This window comes from Anopheles ziemanni, chromosome 3 (genome assembly GCF_943734765.1).
Source record: "Anopheles ziemanni chromosome 3, idAnoZiCoDA_A2_x.2, whole genome shotgun sequence".
Lineage (NCBI taxonomy): Eukaryota > Metazoa > Arthropoda > Insecta > Diptera > Culicidae > Anopheles > Anopheles ziemanni.
In genome coordinates this window covers 6,618,662-6,636,594 of record NC_080706.1, presented here as the reverse complement: position 1 = coordinate 6,636,594, position 17,933 = coordinate 6,618,662, and the positions used below count along the sequence as shown (strand labels likewise).

At 42.2% G+C, this 17,933-nt stretch overlaps 1 protein-coding gene across 1 annotated transcript in view; it reads right to left on the bottom strand.

Annotated features, from left to right (window-relative positions):
• LOC131286613 (B-cell receptor CD22) overlaps positions 1-16,902 on the bottom strand; it is a 68,280-nt gene extending 51,378 nt beyond the window's left edge. The window contains exon 1 of the mRNA XM_058315592.1: positions 16,851-16,902. Within this exon, the coding sequence (XP_058171575.1) occupies positions 16,851-16,902 (52 nt within the window). The remainder of the gene's footprint in view (positions 1-16,850) is intronic.
• Positions 16,903-17,933: the final 1,031 nt, after the last annotated feature.

The window sequence follows — 17,933 nt, the reverse complement described above, 5'->3', positions numbered from 1 at the left end:
AAGAACTTTCGCAATTTGAAGGTTTAAGGGAAAATTGAAGGATGTCCTTCTTTGTTTTAAGAAAACATACAAATCCATTATTCTCAATCTCTAATACTCCAAAATAACACACCTTCGAGGTGCATCAAAAATTGTCTCATCTTAAAACGAAATTCACTTTATTCGTGACCACAAATTTAAGGTGAACGTCGTATCTAAACCTGCATTTATTTTTGTAGCTTCTGCCAACACATTTTCAAAAAAGAAACTTGAAGTCGAAAATCGAGCTGCACGTTATCGGCAACTTTTTCTAACCTTTTCCTTAAATCCAGTGATGATTCTCGAATCGTGTTCCGTTGTTTGAAAAAAGTACAATTCCTACCAACCGGTTCATGTGAGGCATTAAGTTGTCGCAAAAGAAGTTGGACAGGTTGCGAGATAATTTCGACCCTGTTCACACTTGTGAAATATAAGCAAACTTGTTTTGTTTTCTTTTTCTTTTAAGCCATGTGCAAAAGGCAACGTGTCATCGAAGCAGCTGGAGATGTTTCGCGGAGATGTTTAGGGTTTTTCCAATGTGGACTACATCGTATCATCATTGGGGTGGAGGTGGGACTGAGGTGAATTTGGGTGGGATATCTAAAACTTTCTTTCGCGTCTCCTCCCAAAAGCCTCGAGTCGCCTAGAAGGAAAACTATGTGAGCGCTTGGGACACTATTCGGAACGTTTAAACGCGACCTCCTGCCGTTGAGTGGATACTGTTGACTTAACGGTTCCAACTCGCATCGTGGTTCGAAGTTTGTACGAAAAATGGCAAACTTCGAAAAACTTTGCACAGCCCCGAACTTGCAAAATAAACTCCCGATCTCCTAGTCAAAGGGGAAAAACCAAACACCACAGGGGAGCAAAAGTAGTATTTCACCTCAGTGTATGATAATTAGAAAACTTGTTGCACTTATCTGCCGGGGCGTTGGTTTAATGTGAAGGAGCAGTTTGCTTTAACTACCGAGGCCTTTTATCGAGCTTTCATTGCCGTGTTGCTTAATTTTTTACATAGCGAACGAAAACAGAATTTCCTTTTCCGCAAGGTGTTTCACTAAGTTAAGCAAACGAGCAAATTTAAATCCAAAGACCCCTTTCTTGCACATCGAATCCTTTTAGTGGGCTTGGAACCGCATTGTTTCATTTATTCGGGGGTTTTCCTACAAGACGACAAGTTCACCCGAAGTGTGGCAGTTTGTCACCCGGTTCGAAACCAGAACACCATCGTCGATCGCAGGAAAAAAGGATTCAGTGATGAGGCTTACCTGGACCTAGTTTTGTACGATTTTATTTATTTCCATCTAAATCATCCGTTCTAGAACCTGCTCTTTCATAATTAACGACTGCATCGCTTCCTAAGAAACTAAACCCATTCGTAATGGGTTACTGAACTTGTTTCGTAGTTCAAAATAAATTTCAAAATGCGAACGAAGACAGATCCATAAAGGCCAGAGGGTGATCTCAGCCGGTCTATCTTATCTCTGTCGTTTCCACTCACGTTTTGGGAAAGTTAATCCATTAGAATTATTCTAAATTTGGCAAATGTTATTCTTGTTTGATGCTGTTTTTCTGGTAGAACCAGCTTCTTAGATAGATGGCCTTGAACCGAACATTTGAACACCTTCTGCGGTGTGACGGGCTCTTTATAAGGCTCGCGATCACAAAGAATTTATTCTAGTATTGCGCTTCAACTCGAGTACAGCCGTGTTTCGTGTAAACTAATGTGCAAACTTTCGCTGAAAATGTTGCGTTATCATAAATCCCGCTGCAAAGTGCCACGTGCCAGATGTTTTGTGAAGCTTATGTTTTCCTTTCTAACACTATGTTTTTGTTTATCTCAAATACATGGCGATATCGTTGCGCTTATTCATAACGGTATCGACGCTAAACCGGGGCAATGGCCATGGCATGTCACTTTATTGATTGGAAATGGACTTTGCGGAGGATCTTTTATTGACAAAAACACTGTCCTTACTGGTAACTATAGTTTTCATACATGTAAAACTAAGAGAATAAATCATCTCTTATTTGCTTTGAATTTTCAGCTGCTCATTGTGCTGTTACAAGTGAAAGTGTTATACGTGAATATGACATAAATGTGTACGGTGGCCGCAAGTACAGAGATGCCTCAACTAAGGATCAGCAAGAGTTGCCGATAGCAAAAATAGTTATTCATCCACAATATAACAGCTTGACATTCGCAAACGATATAGCAGTTCTGAAGTTAGCATCGGATATAAACATCACTAGCTTCGTACGACCTGTGGCCATTTGGAATACGGAAAATAATCAAATCCACAATAATGAATCAAGTGGGACCGTAATTGGATTTGGTTTAGACGAAGACGATGAAGAATCTGATACACTTCAACAGGCAACATTACCTATATTGGATGCACCAAAGTGTCTCGAATATGATCCCGAAACTTATAGAACATACTTAGCAAGTAATATATTTTGTACAGGAGGAAAAGGTAATGTTAGTGCTTGCAATGGGGACAGCGGTGGAGGCATGTTTTCCAACATCGGCGAGACATGGTACTTGCGAGGTATCGTCTCGTTCAGCCCACTCAGAGCCAATACTAGCTCACCTCTATGCGACAGTTCCAAACCTACGGTGTTTACCGATGTGAAAAAATACAACAAGTGGATTTTGCGGTACACCAACATGACAATGTGGCTCAAGGGTCTAAAACCATGCAAGGACCGTTCAATTGACAAAGACACTGAGTGTAACGCTGCGAATAGATTTGAATACGATTTCTTCATTGCAAGAGACTTTGACAATATCGTACGAGTACCAATGAACGGTGATCCAGAGTTTATAATTCATGAGAATGAGTCTCTCGGTCAAGATCCGACTGAACTGGATTATGATTGTGCTGAAGGTCGGTTCTACTGGACCGAGCATAGCAATCGGACGATTTACAGTGCAAAGTACGATGGAACCGATAAAAAGTCTTTCGTAACGGATGATATTAGGGCAGGAAATATTGCAGTGGACTGGATCTCTCGTCGCCTTTACTGGGTTGACACATTAAAGGAAACCATAGAGGTGGCAAGTTTAGACAATCCAAAGGTGCGCACCACGGTCAGGACCAACATAGTTGACAATGTTAATATCGCAGTAGATCCGCTGGGTGGCAAACTGTACAGAACCGGTGGGCAATATGGGATTGAATCGTACAATCTTGATGGATCCGAACTAGAACGAATTTTAGGTGATCCAAACACCGCAGTAATACAATTTTCGTTGGGCACTGGAGAGCTCTGCTATGTTCGAAAAATAGATGACTCTACTTCCAACATTGAGTGTATCGACACTCGCACGAAACAGGTACGCACGATCGTCAGCGATCTTGAGCACCCTTGGAAATTATTTGGTGATACGTCGGCGGAAACATTGACAATTACAGATGAACGGTTTTACTGGACCGTAGAAGACAGGTTCGTATTGTTCTGAATCGCGTTCGTATTGTTCTGAATCAGCATTGAAAAATTTATCTTTTTACAATATAGTGACATCGAAAGTAGTGACAATCATGGAGTGCGTCAAAATCCTATCAAATACAATCAAAGCAGCTATGTTTGGGCACTGAAAGCAGTAACGAATATGTGCCCAATAATCTACAGTCCGTGTGCCGACAACAATGGAAATTGCCCAGCAAACACGATCTGCCTTCTCAATTCGCGCTCACATACGGGCAAAATCTGCAAGAGTTTCAAATCTCAAAACTATGAACAATCGGATCTATCAACATCTGTAACAAATAAGCCAACTAAGCCATTTATTCAGGACGGCATAGAAGCTAAACAATCAAAATGGCCTTGGAATGTCGCAGTATATAATCCTCTACAACCCAATACTGGTTATTTGTGCGGAGGAACCATCATTAATAAGAACACTATTCTAACTGGTAACTATATTGTGTGCATATACAGACACCTGTTAAGTGATTAACTTTTCTTCTATTTCCATATTCAGCTACTCATTGTTTTTATTATAATACCACCGAGGGATTCCGCATTCTACGTGAAAATGAGATAACTGTACGCGCTGGTAGCAAGTATATCGATGGCATTACTGAAGTAACCCAAGAGGCGAATGTGGCTCAAATTGTAATCCACCCAAAATATAACCATATAAATCAGGCGCATGATATTGCAATTCTCAAACTATCGACGGATTTGGACTTTACAAACTTCGTACGATCTGTGCCTATTTGGAGTATGGACAGTGACCCGAATCAAAATGATGGAACACATGGGACCGTGATCGGATTTGGTTTGGATGAAGACGGTGTGCCATCAGATACGCTTCAAGAGGCATCGTTAACCGTACTGAATACCAAAACTTGCTTGGAATATGATAAAACAAAGTACGGAGGACGCTCAACAAGTAACGTATACTGCGCTGTTGGACGACACAATGGCAGTGCTTGCAGCGTAGGAAATGGAGGAGGTATGTTCTTCAACTTCAACGGAACATGGTACTTGGGAGGAATTGTGTCGTTCAGCCCAACCAGACTCAATGTTACATCTGCTATTTGTAACAATTCCAATCCCACCTTACTTACAAACGTAAACAAATATAGCAAATGGATATTGCGTTACAGTGACAGAGTAAAGTGGTTGAAGGATTTAGAACCATGTGAGGACGACATGATAGGAAAGGACACTGAGTGCAGTGCTGCGAATCGTTTCGAACATGGATTTTTGCTTGCTCGTGTCTCTCATACGGTTACTCGCGTCCCGTTAAATGGTGATCCACCCTCAACGGTTGGCGATGATGATCACCCAGAGGATTATTTTGGAATAGACTACAACTGTGCCGAGGGTCGGTTTTACTGGACCAACAGGAATGAGATTGTTAGTACGAAGTACGATGGAACAGATAAGAAGACTGTCATTACGAAGGATCTTTATCCAGGAGCTATTGCAGTCGACTGGATATCTCGTCGCCTTTACTGGGTTGACGATGATAAAGTTACTATCGAGGTGGCAAGCTTGGACGATCCGGACTTGCGGACGACGCTTCTTACTAATATCCTTTATGGTACCAAAATCATCGTCGATCCGCTACGAGGTAAACTGTACAAGATGCGCATTTTTAAGGATATTGTGTCATACAATCTCGATGGATCAGTACCAGAACGGTTGGTGGAAGCCGACTGGTTTTCTGATATGAAGGTAAACAGGACCACTGGAGAACTTTGTTATATCGGTAGGGACTATCCCACGATGGAGTGTATCGATACCTGGACGAAACACATACGCACAATCGTCAGTAATTTTACCAACGCCGTTGCATTTGCGCTTACTGACGATATGATATACTGGTCAGAAGCAAATAGGTTAGTATTTTCTGGATTGAGTTGGGAACAATTTAAAAATTTCGTCTTTTTAATTCACAGTGCCGCGATTAAAAGCATTGACAATTACGGAGTGCATCAGACAACTTCACAATTGAGAACTCATACGGGTTTTGACTATACAGTTATTAATGAGGTAAACAATGTGTGTCCATTGTTCCACAGTCCGTGTGCCAACAAAAACGGGGATTGTCCGAAGGACTCAATCTGCCTTGTCAATCCTCACGAACCATCGGGAAAAATTTGCAAATGTACGAAAAGCTACCTAAAAATTTGCTGAAAATTTAATAAACAAGTTAAAAAACAGTTCTGATGCTTTGAATTCTTGCTCCATCATTAATGAGCAATCCATTCCAAAAGTATTAAAGTGTCACTGCACATATCACATGGCGCATCGATCACGAATCATTTTGGTGTTTTTCTTTTTGAAGTAGCAGGTAAACGGTAAGAGACAATTTTCTGATCTTCAATCCTCTTTGCCTCAACTATTCCTTAGGAATTGACACGAATACCTTCAAGAAACGTGCTAGAAACTTCCTAAAAAGGTAACTTGATCAATCCGAACAATGTCAATTTGAACAAATAAGTTATGTTATTGTTAGCGCTGCTAGCGACAAATCATAAGAAAAATTTGAAAGTGTTTCTATTTTCTATAAAAGAAGGCTTCGTTTATCCAATTTAGAAAAGTTAGCGGATAGAAAGTTGAGTTGCACGAGAGCAGGCATTGAGTGAAAACGAAATCTACGTTTTGAGCACTATTTTTTTAGTTTTGATGAAAGTTTGTTAGCACATCCTAACAAATACAGAGCTTCTACAAACAATTATTCTGAACTATTTCATAATGCATACGTGCATCAAGTGTAGATCAAGTCTACGATATTCTTCCTTTGAATATCATGAAAAACATGAGCTTAAAAATCTTTTTGAATGGCTGTCCATCTAGCTTAAAAAGATGATCAAGATGAAGTGTATGTAAAAGTGGATGTTGCACTACAATCAAGTAGAGGGACCGCTCTTAACAAACGCGCTGTTTTCTGTGGCCAATTTTTGAAGGACGATGGTATTCAGCGTGTTTCGTTCTTCAGTCCGAACGAACGCAATGTGCTGTTTTGTCGTGTCGATTATCATACCTAGGACCCGTTGTTTATGCAAATGAAATTCCAATTGCCAGTTCAAATTTTGTTTCATAAAGTTCAGTCCTTTTGAGCTTGTGACAAACCTTCCCGCTCGTTCCAGGCCCAACAAGCGGGATCAAATAGCGGAACTGCCGCCGTACTCTTGCGCCATTTCGATGTTTCGAGACAACAAACAGTTCGCTGATAGCGTTTAGTCAGCAATGCCCCGATAATGGCTCATTTTTCAATCTGTGAGCAATGCACATTCACAATTTGTGCTTTGGGAGGAATTACTTGGTCCATTTGATTGAGGAAAGTTATTTGTCATTCTGGTGCACTAGGGGATTCTAAAAATACAGGAATTATCGCAATTTGAAGCATTAAGTGAAAATTGAATAATGTGCTTCATTCTATAAACCAAACACGCAAAGCTAATATTCTTCTTTCTCTAATACTCCAAAATAATACATCTTGGAGGTGCCTCGAAAGTTTTCTCATCCTAAAACGAAATTCGCTTTATTCGTGGCCAGAAGATTAAGGCAATCGTCTTATCTAAGCCTGGTACACGGCAACGTGTCAACGTCTAAAAGGCAACGTGTCATCGAAGCAGCTGGAGATATCCCGCGGAGATGTTTGGGGTTTTTCCAATGTGGACTACATCGTATCATCATTGTGATGGGGGTGGGTCTGAGGTGAATTGACGTGGGAGTGGAATATCTAGAAGTGTTTCGAGTCACCTAGAAGGAAAACTCTGTGAGCGATTGGGACATGTGGACAAGAAGGCCCGAAAAAAAAAGAAGTTGACTATGTGGAACCAACAAGCATCGTGGTTCGAAGTTTGTCCGAAAAATGGCAAACTTCGAAAAACACAGCCTCCAACTTGCAAAATAAACTCCCGATCTCGTAGTCGCTGCTGACGAAGCAAAGGGGTAAAACCAAACTCCAAATGAGAGCAAAATTTAAAATTTCACCTCATAGTATGGTAATTAGCAAACTTGCTGCACTTATCTCCCGGGTGGTTGGTTAACGTTGGTTGATTTTTTTATCGCGAACGAAAAGCGAATTTCCTGTTTTGCAAGGTGTTGCACTAAGTCATGCTAAAGAGCTATTCCAATCCCAAAGGCTCCTCTCTTCCTCTCTGTGTTTTATTTTTTTTCGGAGGTTTCCCACAAGACGGCAAATTCAACCGAAGTGTGGTAGTTTTTCACCCGATTTGAATCCAAAACACCATCCTCGATCGCAGGAAAAAAGGATGCAACGATGGAGCTGAACCAAATGATGTACGGTTTTATTTATTTTCATTTAAAAAAGTCACCAGCTCCCGTTTCGAGCCTGCTCTTTATCGACTGCATCGCATCCTAAGAAACTAAACCCATTCGTAATGGGACACAGTGGAATCTGGAAGCAACATCATCATCATAAAATTAACTGTATACACTGCCATCAACGACATTACCGATCTTGTTTCGTAGTTCAAAATGAATTTTAAAATGCGAACGAAGATAGATCCTTAAAGACCAAATGGTGATCTCAACCCGCCCAACTCATCTCTGTCGTTTCCAATCACGTTCTGGGGAAGCTCTTCCGTTAAAATGATGCTAATTTTGTCAAATGTTGCTCTTGTTTGATGCTCTTTTTCTCCCTCGCATACATGCACAACTCTCTATTGGGAAGTTCCTGTTTGTAACAGTTTGTTTGAGCAAGGTGTTGGTTGTAGATGTTGGTTTTTACGAAATACCAGCAATGAACGGGGAAGGGGTTTGAAAAAAGACTTCTTGTTGCAAATTTTATCATTTGCATCTTGAATTGTGTAATGCATAAATTGTGTTTCTTAACACTGTCTTCAATTTTATTTCGACAATTACTTTCACACATCAGTTCAAAGCTCTAAAAACAATAATTTTATTGTAACGACAAGTGGCTTCCATGAATGCAACTTCACTGCTTTCAGCGTGCTCAAAGCACTTCGAATATAGCTTTTTCAATTGCAGTGTAAATATACCATACATACCATACAATTGAAAGATGAGGAGAAAGACAAAGAGTGGAAGATAGAGTCAGTTTCTTAGATAGATGGAACCGAACCGTAAGAGAGACTAACAATATCATACGAGAACCAATGAACCACCGTCCATCCAGCTTACATAATTCATGAGAATGAATCTCACCATCAAAGTTTTTTGATATGAAGGTCATATTTACTGACAACATGCATTCAGGTTAATATTTGCTGTATTGAGTTGGAGACAATTTTAAAAATTTCTCCTGCAATGGTAAAAAAACTGCTAAGAAAATTGCTGAAAATTAAACAAACAAGTCAAAAAACAGCTCTTGTTGGTTAAAATCTTGCTCCGTCATTAATGAGCAATCCATTCCAAAAGCATTGAAGTGTCAGTGCATATATTACACTGGCGCATCGATCACGACTTATTTTGGTGTTTGGTTTTACGGTATCGGTTTTTTTGTAGCACGACATCCCTTAGTGGGACAAGGGCTCTCTCCGAAGAGAGTTACGGGGACCGAAAGACAGTTTATTATAAAACGGTGGTCGGTGGATATGATCCCACAGATAAAAGGTAAGTGAATATTGTCTGATCTTGAATCCTCTTTTCATAAACAATTCCTTATTTTTTTACAATAATAAAAATATAAATAAATATTTAGGAATATTTTACAGATTTGAGCCACCTGCACAAACGTCGTCACCTGCACAGCCGATACCACAGAAACGGGGGCATCTGGGACAGAACGTGTCCTTACAACGGCAACGTCGTTTCTCGGAAACCACAACGAATTATGTATAAAAACCACAACTGCATTCTTTACTTTTAATGTTTTCGGCTAGAGACAAAAAAATGATGAGCTAGAGGCAAAGTTGCGTTAGAAACACAATTTGATGAGCTATTTCAATGATGGGTGAAATAGAGGTAAAGGTAGGGGGAAACGACTGCACCGTGTCACTATAATAATTTTCTTTAATTTTTGTACGAATCTACTTATCTGTTTAGCAAACTTTATATAACAAAATCATCGTTTAGATTAAATGCTATTATAACTATAACCGTAAAATACCTTTTGCTAGAGTGACCGAACTAAAAAATGCGCTGTTTTTTCTGTTCACTCACTTTTGAAAGACGCTGCTATTCAGCGCGTTTGGCAAAAAGAATTGATGAGCGAACAAGGAAACCGGTGACCTCCCAGTCTTTCCTGTTAAATTAGTCCTCAACTTTTGGACCACCTTCATTCTTCTTATCACCCATAGTTTTCGTGTGAGATCAACATGAGATTCCACTCTTAAGCTGGTCAGTGTGATGGGCTTTTCACAGCACACAAGATCAAGGCAAAATCATTCGTGTGTTGTGCTTTAACCCGTGCAGATCTTCGATCCGTGCTAGTGAAGTGAAGAAAAGTTGTTGAAATGTCGCGTTTTAAAACATCCTTCAGTATCAGCAAAAATGTGCAAAGTAGGATCTTTACGACACAAGTTCTATTCACTTTCGTGGCACTATGCGCCTGTATTCCCCATATTTATGGCGAGGACGAAGCTTTGAAAAACAAAAAGAACATCGTCGTCCCTCTAATCCATAACGGCAAAACAGCGAAACCAAGCAACTTTCCATGGCATGCTCAGTTAAAGATTGGAGAAGGACTTTGCGGAGGATCGTTCATTGACATCAGCACTGTCGTAACTGGTAACCATATTTTGTGCAATGGTAGAATTATGCCACAATACATATTTAACTGATCTAATCCTAATTTTCAGCTGCTCATTGTTTGGTTATGCCTAATGGAATCAGACGTGAATCAGAAATCAAGGTGTTTGGTGGGCGCAAATATAGGGATGGAATTAATTCCAACATTCAGAAATTTGACGTGTCAAAAGTTATAATTCATCCAGAATATGACAATAAAAGTTTGGCAAATGATATAGCGATTCTAAAATTATCGTCAGATATTGAGAGCACAAAATCCGTAAAACCTGTGGCTATTTTGAATACGGATCGCGAACAAAACTTCGGAACAGTTATTGGATTCGGTTTAACAGAAGGTGACCAAGAAGCTACGACTCTACAAGAGGCATTACTACCCGTACTGGATAAAGAAACGTGTATCAAATACGATCAAAAAATATATGGAAACTATTTAAGGGAAAATATGTACTGTGCCGGTGGTATTAACAATGTTAGTGCTTGTAACGGAGACAGCGGTGGCGGTATGTTTTTCAAGATTAATAGCACAATGTACTTAGGAGGAATCGTTTCATTCAGCCCCAAAAGACCCATTGATAAAACCTTATTATGCGACTTTACGAAGCCTGCGGTGTTTACAGATGTAAGCAAACATAGCAAATGGGTTTTACGATACACTAACACGACCAAGTGGTTGAAAGAGCTTAAAACATGCGAAGATGGCACGATTCAAAACGACACTGAATGTAACATTGGAAGTCGTTTTGATCATGATTTCCTGGTTGCTGGGGAAAAAAGCAACATTATCCGCGTCCCGATGAATGGTGATCCAACCTTCACTGTTCGCGAAGTAAAAACACTAGGTGGATTGGATTATGATTGTGTTGGAGGACGGTTCTATTGGACCGAACCAGGAACTCCGGCGATTTACAGTGCGAATTACAATGGAACGGATAAGAAGACTTTTATAAATGAGGATCTCGAAACCCCTGGACATGTTGCAGTTGACTGGATATCTCGTCGCCTTTACTGGGTTGACTCGGAGAAGAAAACCCTGGAGGTAGCCAGTTTAGAAAATCCGTCCTTGCGCACGACGGTGCAGATTTGTATGGCTGAAACTAGTGCAATAGCCGTCGACCCGCTGCAACGTAAACTATACAGGGTGTGCAAATCTCACGGGATCACGTCATACAATCTCGATGGATCAGAACCAGAACGATTGGTGAACACTACTGATATCGTAGATATAAAGGTGATCATGGCCACTGGAGATCTCTGCTATATCGTTAAAAACAGTTCCAAGATTGAGTGTTTGGATACTCGCACCAAGCAGACCCGCACGATCGTTAGCGATGTTACCAACCCTATGACGTTGGCGGTGACTGATGAGTTTATTTATTGGACGACCGAAAACAGGTTGGATGTTTTCTTAATTCTGCATGAACCAATTTACCAACAACTTTGTTTTATTTCATAGTGGAACGATCGAAAGCGTAAACCGTGACGGAACGCGCCAAAAACCATTGGAATTTAATGAGACTACTGTCGCTCCTGAATCACTTCATGCAGTAACTGGTGTGTGCCCGATATTCTTCAGCCCTTGTGCAATCAACAACGGTAACTGTCCGGAGCACACAATATGCCTACTCAACCCGCGCAGTGGATCGAGCAAAATCTGCAAATGTACTGAAAATTGTCCGAAAAATCAAGAATCAAAAAAATCTGAAAATTCTATGATCGATGGAACAATGAATGATCCGGATGGAACATTCAATGGAACAATGAATCAGAACAATGAATGATCCGCATAATCATCATAAACAGACAACATGGGCAAAAAGGTTATTTTATGTCAAAATTTTCTTGATCACATGGATTCTAAACCGAAACGGCAAGAAATAAAGACCTTGTAGTTGCATTCAGACAGAAAATCTACCAGATTCCGTTGTGAAATGTGGCTTGAAAGAAAAATACACTAAATCAATGACAGTCTTCAATCAATCAATGAAATCTTCAGAGTATTATCACTATTACAATTCATCGGATCGCTCCGGCGATTTACAGTGCGTGCAACAAGTTTCTAGCTTGAAAAGAAAACATAGTTTACCATAACATTTTTTCTAGGAATATTCAAGCCTTTTTCAACCGCTTACACATGATTATAATTCGTACGCCACCTAATGCCAAAGATCAACAACATTCTTGCATCGTTTTTCTGATGAATGGATAATTCCTATTGATTTCATCGTGCGATGCTTTCGTGACAATATTTGGCGTCGAGCTTTTGTAACATGAGCGAACGCGAATTTCACGAGGATATTCGGAGGCAATCGCCAAAAATTGATCCTATTGCACATGGTCAACGAAGGAAAGCGAGAGAGTATTGGAACGAATCGGCGAAAAGGATTTTTTCCCTGTACAACCAATGGAAGAACCTATTAGGTTCGCGAGGGCACAACGTGTGTCCCGATGGTTTACCCGATTACCCATCCGTCAGCATCCTTGCGGAAACGGCCCAACATGTAAGCCTGGTTACGACGAACAACGCGACACCAACGACGATGGCAACATAACGAATCACATCCATCTCAACCGGGCGATCCAAAAAGATGCATGCCGATGTGGCGGAGGGTAGCGTTTGACTTGCGCATCAAAAGGGCAAACGTACGACGAATGAAGCTGTACTAGTTTGGTCATGGCGTTGCTGTAACGACACTCGCTCTTAAAGCCCAAAGATAAACACCGGTCATGATTCATGTCAATGAGATCGGGGATCCCGGCATCGCCGGAAGGTCCTCGGAAAAGCTTCGTTTTGGCGGTACCGACCAGAAGATGATACCGATGGATAATGAAGGGAAGGGTTGCGACCGTCCCAGAAACGTGCTCCAACACGGGGTTTTGCCTTCGAGAACAAAGACCAAACGTTGCACGTAAGAACGACAGAGGCATGGCATCATGATTTTTCTGTACGTCGAGAACAACTTTCCATCCTCCCGTTCGTATGGCTTTATCTGGCACACAATTCGGCGCCAAAACCGACGGTGGCAAAACATTCATCAGATTTACGTCCAATAAACATAACGTACGGTCAGGACTAGATTCCCGGCGACGTTGATCAGCTGAAGTATCTCACAGTTAGCTGGCACAAAAGGTTCTCTGCTCTTCCAGCAGGCGAGTGGAAGACATAACGAAAACAATCCACAAAGTTCAACCACCATCGAGAATGTTTACACTTTTGGAAACACATCTTCACTCGGAAGTGGCGCTCGCTGTCTCGAGCAAGTAAACTCGTCCGAAAACTCCAAGAAAGGGGCAACCGTTCCAGCGTTTTCTTCTTCGGATAACACCGCCCACCAAATGCTACAACATACTTGCCGTTGGGTGGACGTTTCTTCTCCGGGATAAATCTCAGCCAAGCCTTCCGGCGAAGATTCTGCTGCAGCCTCGGTGTGGTCAAGCTGAATATGGCTTCCCTCCAGAATCGCTCATCACACGTTGGCACCGGCGAAGACTTTGCCGTTTGCGGCTCGCCGGCAGACTGACTACGGCAAGATAAGTAGACACTGGCTTGGCAAATAAAAGATGCCCTTTTTCCTGCCGAAGCTTACGGTTGGCGAGCGCAAGAAGCTACCCTTTTGAGGCACGCTGCTTCGCCGGTGGTTTCGCTTACCGCAAGAAGATAATAAATAGCAGACGAGTCCGCAGACGACCGGACGGATGCACACACTACCGACCGCAATTGGCCTCCTTCTTGGTTCGGTCCAGGGTCGGTCAGCCGAGATAATTCGGTGTTTTTCCGGTGCCAACACGTCCATCGTTCAACCGGTGCCTTGACGGGCTTATGCATGATGTCGGCTGGAGTGACATCAAATTTTCAATTGTTTCCGATTAACCTCCAAAGTTGGTAGTTCTAGTTCGTTCGGAACGGATAAGGAAGCCCCATCGACTCCAATGTGGCCTTTTCATTTTTCCAGCATCGTATGGAGTAGTTTTCCCACTTATGGATCCTTGCCTGGGCTTTGTTTGAATGGGCGATAAAATTTTAAACCGAGCTTTATTACTACATCGAGCAAGTGGGTTCGGCAGCTTGTTGAACTGTTTAATGCCCCATTGCGTCGGAATTGCGGTTGATGATGGCACGTTTCATGCGCTTGGATGTGTTGCAAATTGTTTACATCACACAACACACATTATTTCCATAACAAAAATTATTAAATAAAGGCTCTGTGGTTCGAGCAAATCAAACTTTTCTAATTCACAGGTCCGAGCGTCGTTCATTAAGTTTTGTTATAAAACTGTTTTCCCTCTTCATAAAAATGCCAAAGGAAAACCTAACTGACTAGTGTTCCACTATAAATATCATCTTTATAACTCACTTCACGAGCTGCAGTAGATTGAAGTACCGCCCATTAAAGAGTCGTTTTTCGTTCGCAACAGCGTTGTTCATGGGTCGGAAACAAAACTGCTTCCGATAAGATTTGCTGGACATCTCCAAAGCACCGTGTGAAAAGATCGCACACAACAAGGACCCTTTACGAGATTCCCCCATAGTAGCTCGGGTAATGGGGTCGGCATATGGAGATAGATCCTCTTAGTGGCGTCGTCATAAAACGGTCACCTCACGAACCGTTTGGCCCGGATGTCTAGCGGAGCGGTCCTGGAGATGGTTCACCATCAGCGACCAAAGAAAGGAAGTGAAGCGCTCCCTCAGGCAAACTTCAAGCGGTCCTCCGGTCACCCATAAAAATAGTATTTGGGGCGAATAATTACCGAACGTATGTCCGAGCGGTCGTCCCATCCTCGTCCCGGGAGAGAACCATATTCGTTCCACAATTTTATGAGCTCTCAGTATTTTTTGCCCCGCACTTTGCAACACGATGCAGAAGATATTAGCCGGCGCGAATGGTCGAGTCGAGTGACGGACGATGGTCTCCACAGCCAGAGGATTAGGTTTATGGTGCCGGCCGTTTCGCCTTCGAACGGTCCGCCGAGAGCAACACCGATCTATTATCTGCGCGATTCGTTTCCAGAGGGATAAAAGGTAAACTCAATTTGATGTAAAAATTATCCTCGACCGGGTATTACGTTTACCGTCGTCCAAGGTTTGTGTCTGTTTGTGTTTGTCCCACGGCGGTGGGACCCTTAAACTAACCGTTCCCGGTGGTCGATAATAATCATCTAAGAGGAGGAGGCGCTTACTGCTCAACGAGAACGGTTTCATCCGGTCGGACGGTGTGAGGAAACGGTTGGCGGGGTAAGCAGAAAAGCCTTTGACATTCCAACGTACTTCCCGCTCCTATAAGTTAGCGACACCGTCTCCAGTACGAACAGAAGTGGGCACTGGAGTGGAAAAAGGGAGCCTCGATGCGCGAGGAAACGGTCGAGTTAATTTTAGTGTAATATTTATGACCGTGAATGTCCAAAATAGCGTGAATGGTTACGCAACCTAGCGGGTTACCGAGGCAAATCGTGCAGGAAAAAACCCGTGTTCGTACCGGAGTAGTGGTGGAAGGATTTACGAAGGAGGTTCAATTCCGACTCCTTAAAGGTCGTTTTTGCATGTGCGGGAATTTGTAAAACAAACATGCAGCGAGTGTTCCTTGAAAATATATTAAAAGATCCCGCATCGTGGAAGTTTATAAATTTATTCTCTTGTATACGTTGAATTTTGCAACTCAAAAGAATTGTTTATGTTGCCATACTGGCACGAACACGATGCCTAAGGAATTGATTCATCGTAAGCATTCATTAACCATAAGAAGAATCTATAGCACTGAAATGTTCCATGGATCATAGAATTACAGCATCACCAATCATCCAATCTAATTTTGTCAATAAGTAATTTGTGAGAACCAATCGATAAATCCTTCGTAATTATAATTTCATGTTAGTCGAACATACTTGTAGCTTTCCTTTTATTAATGCCGGAAACCTTACCGAGTCGAACCGGTATACTTTTCCATGGATCACTGGAGAACAGATTGTTTTCCTGCTTTTCCGATGCAGAAAGCCCTTTGAATTTATGCTTTCTTCATTACGCTCGAACTATTTCAACCGTATCCTTCCGGCTTCCCGGATCTTCGCATGGGCAGAAGAATGTATTCTTATCTTGGCCACTACTTTACATAATAAATTATTGTGAATTCATTTCCGGCCGACAGTCGGAGATGGAACGCTTGATCCATTTCACCTGCCCGCATCGATGCATTCATCGAAACCTTGTTAGTGCACGCCGGAAAGCATAATTAAATAAGGGTAGCTTGAAAGCATACTTCCAAGTGCAAACCCCCTTTTCTAAACCCTTCATCCAAGCCTCCAACTTCCATGAAACGAAGATTAACGCACACTAATCCCTGGTGAGATACATCCCTCACCCGGCTGAAAGGGAATGCAGATTGATGGCTGCACCGGGCGTCATTCGGAACGGAAAAGCCCAGCAGTAACTCTCCAGGTATCCAAAGGCTGTCTGCTGCCTAGTTTTGTGCCGTGTTTACCGGAAGAGGTCGGTGTTTAAAATGCCTGTTTCGTTATTGTTGCCATTGTGGCCGGGCTTCACTGGGAAATATATTACTGTCGCTTCCCGTATAGCCAATGTGTCTGCTGCCTGTCCCGGAGCGTGGGTGTATAAAGTAATGTAATTTTATGTTGCTTACCTTTCACGTAGATTGCTGATATAATTAGAACAATTAATTTCCAATAATCCATTTTACGGGCTCTGTCGTACGTTGCTCTGTCGGAGTGCGAAGGAAGCGAGGGCTGCTGAAGCCTCCCGACGGTGGCCACCGTTGGGGCAGGTGCTAGTGGCGGCTGGGGATGATGGTGAAGGTGTTGGTGGTTCGGGTTGCGGTGGCAGCCAGCACCCGAGAGGTTCTCAACGGTTCTACGCCTGCCAACCGGCTGTGTTTATTGTGCTGGGGACGAAATTTTCCGGAACACTCAACGCCACGGCTTAAAACTATTGCTCCGGATGAACTACCGTCGCTCTACATTCCACTTCTCACTGCACCGAAACACACACAGGCAAAGTTGAGCACCAATGCGGCGCAACATACATCACAAACTCGGCTCATGCACTGGCACAAAATGGGAGAAAGCAAAATAAAACATCCGATCGAAAGTATTCCACCGCGTTTGGGATAGAATATGTTTAATGTGGCCAAATATTGCACCACATCAAGTCACGGAGCACATGCACCGCCCGCACACACTCAAAACAAAACCGTGCGAAACGGGCTGCTCGTTGGGCACGTTTTGCACCTTTAACGACATTAACGTTCTGCGCCGCGTTCTGTCGCCTGTCACGGTTTTTGGTTTAATTAAATTTCATAATTTCAATTAGCAGCACCCCATTTAACCTCACCGTTTGCCATCGGTACCTCCTACTTCACCCGGAGCTAGTTTTCGGTTGGTTTACGGTATGAAAAGTAAATACTTTAACACCGCAATGCACATGCGACACGTGGCACGTGCTGGTTTGGGGCCGGTATTGATCCTTTACCGCAGAGCCGGACGTTCATGAGACTAATTTTTGTTTTCGTTTGAAAAGAGTGACATTTCGCTGGTAACTATTACTGATCAATTGGTTTACTAGGTAGGCATTCGTTACTCCAATTGAGTGCTCTCAACGATTACAAGTTCCTTCCTGTTTTGCTCTTTATTGTTTTCCTATTTAAATTACCTATTTGGTCACTTTTTTGTTTACCTAAAACATCGTTTTTGTAACCAAATTGGTACAA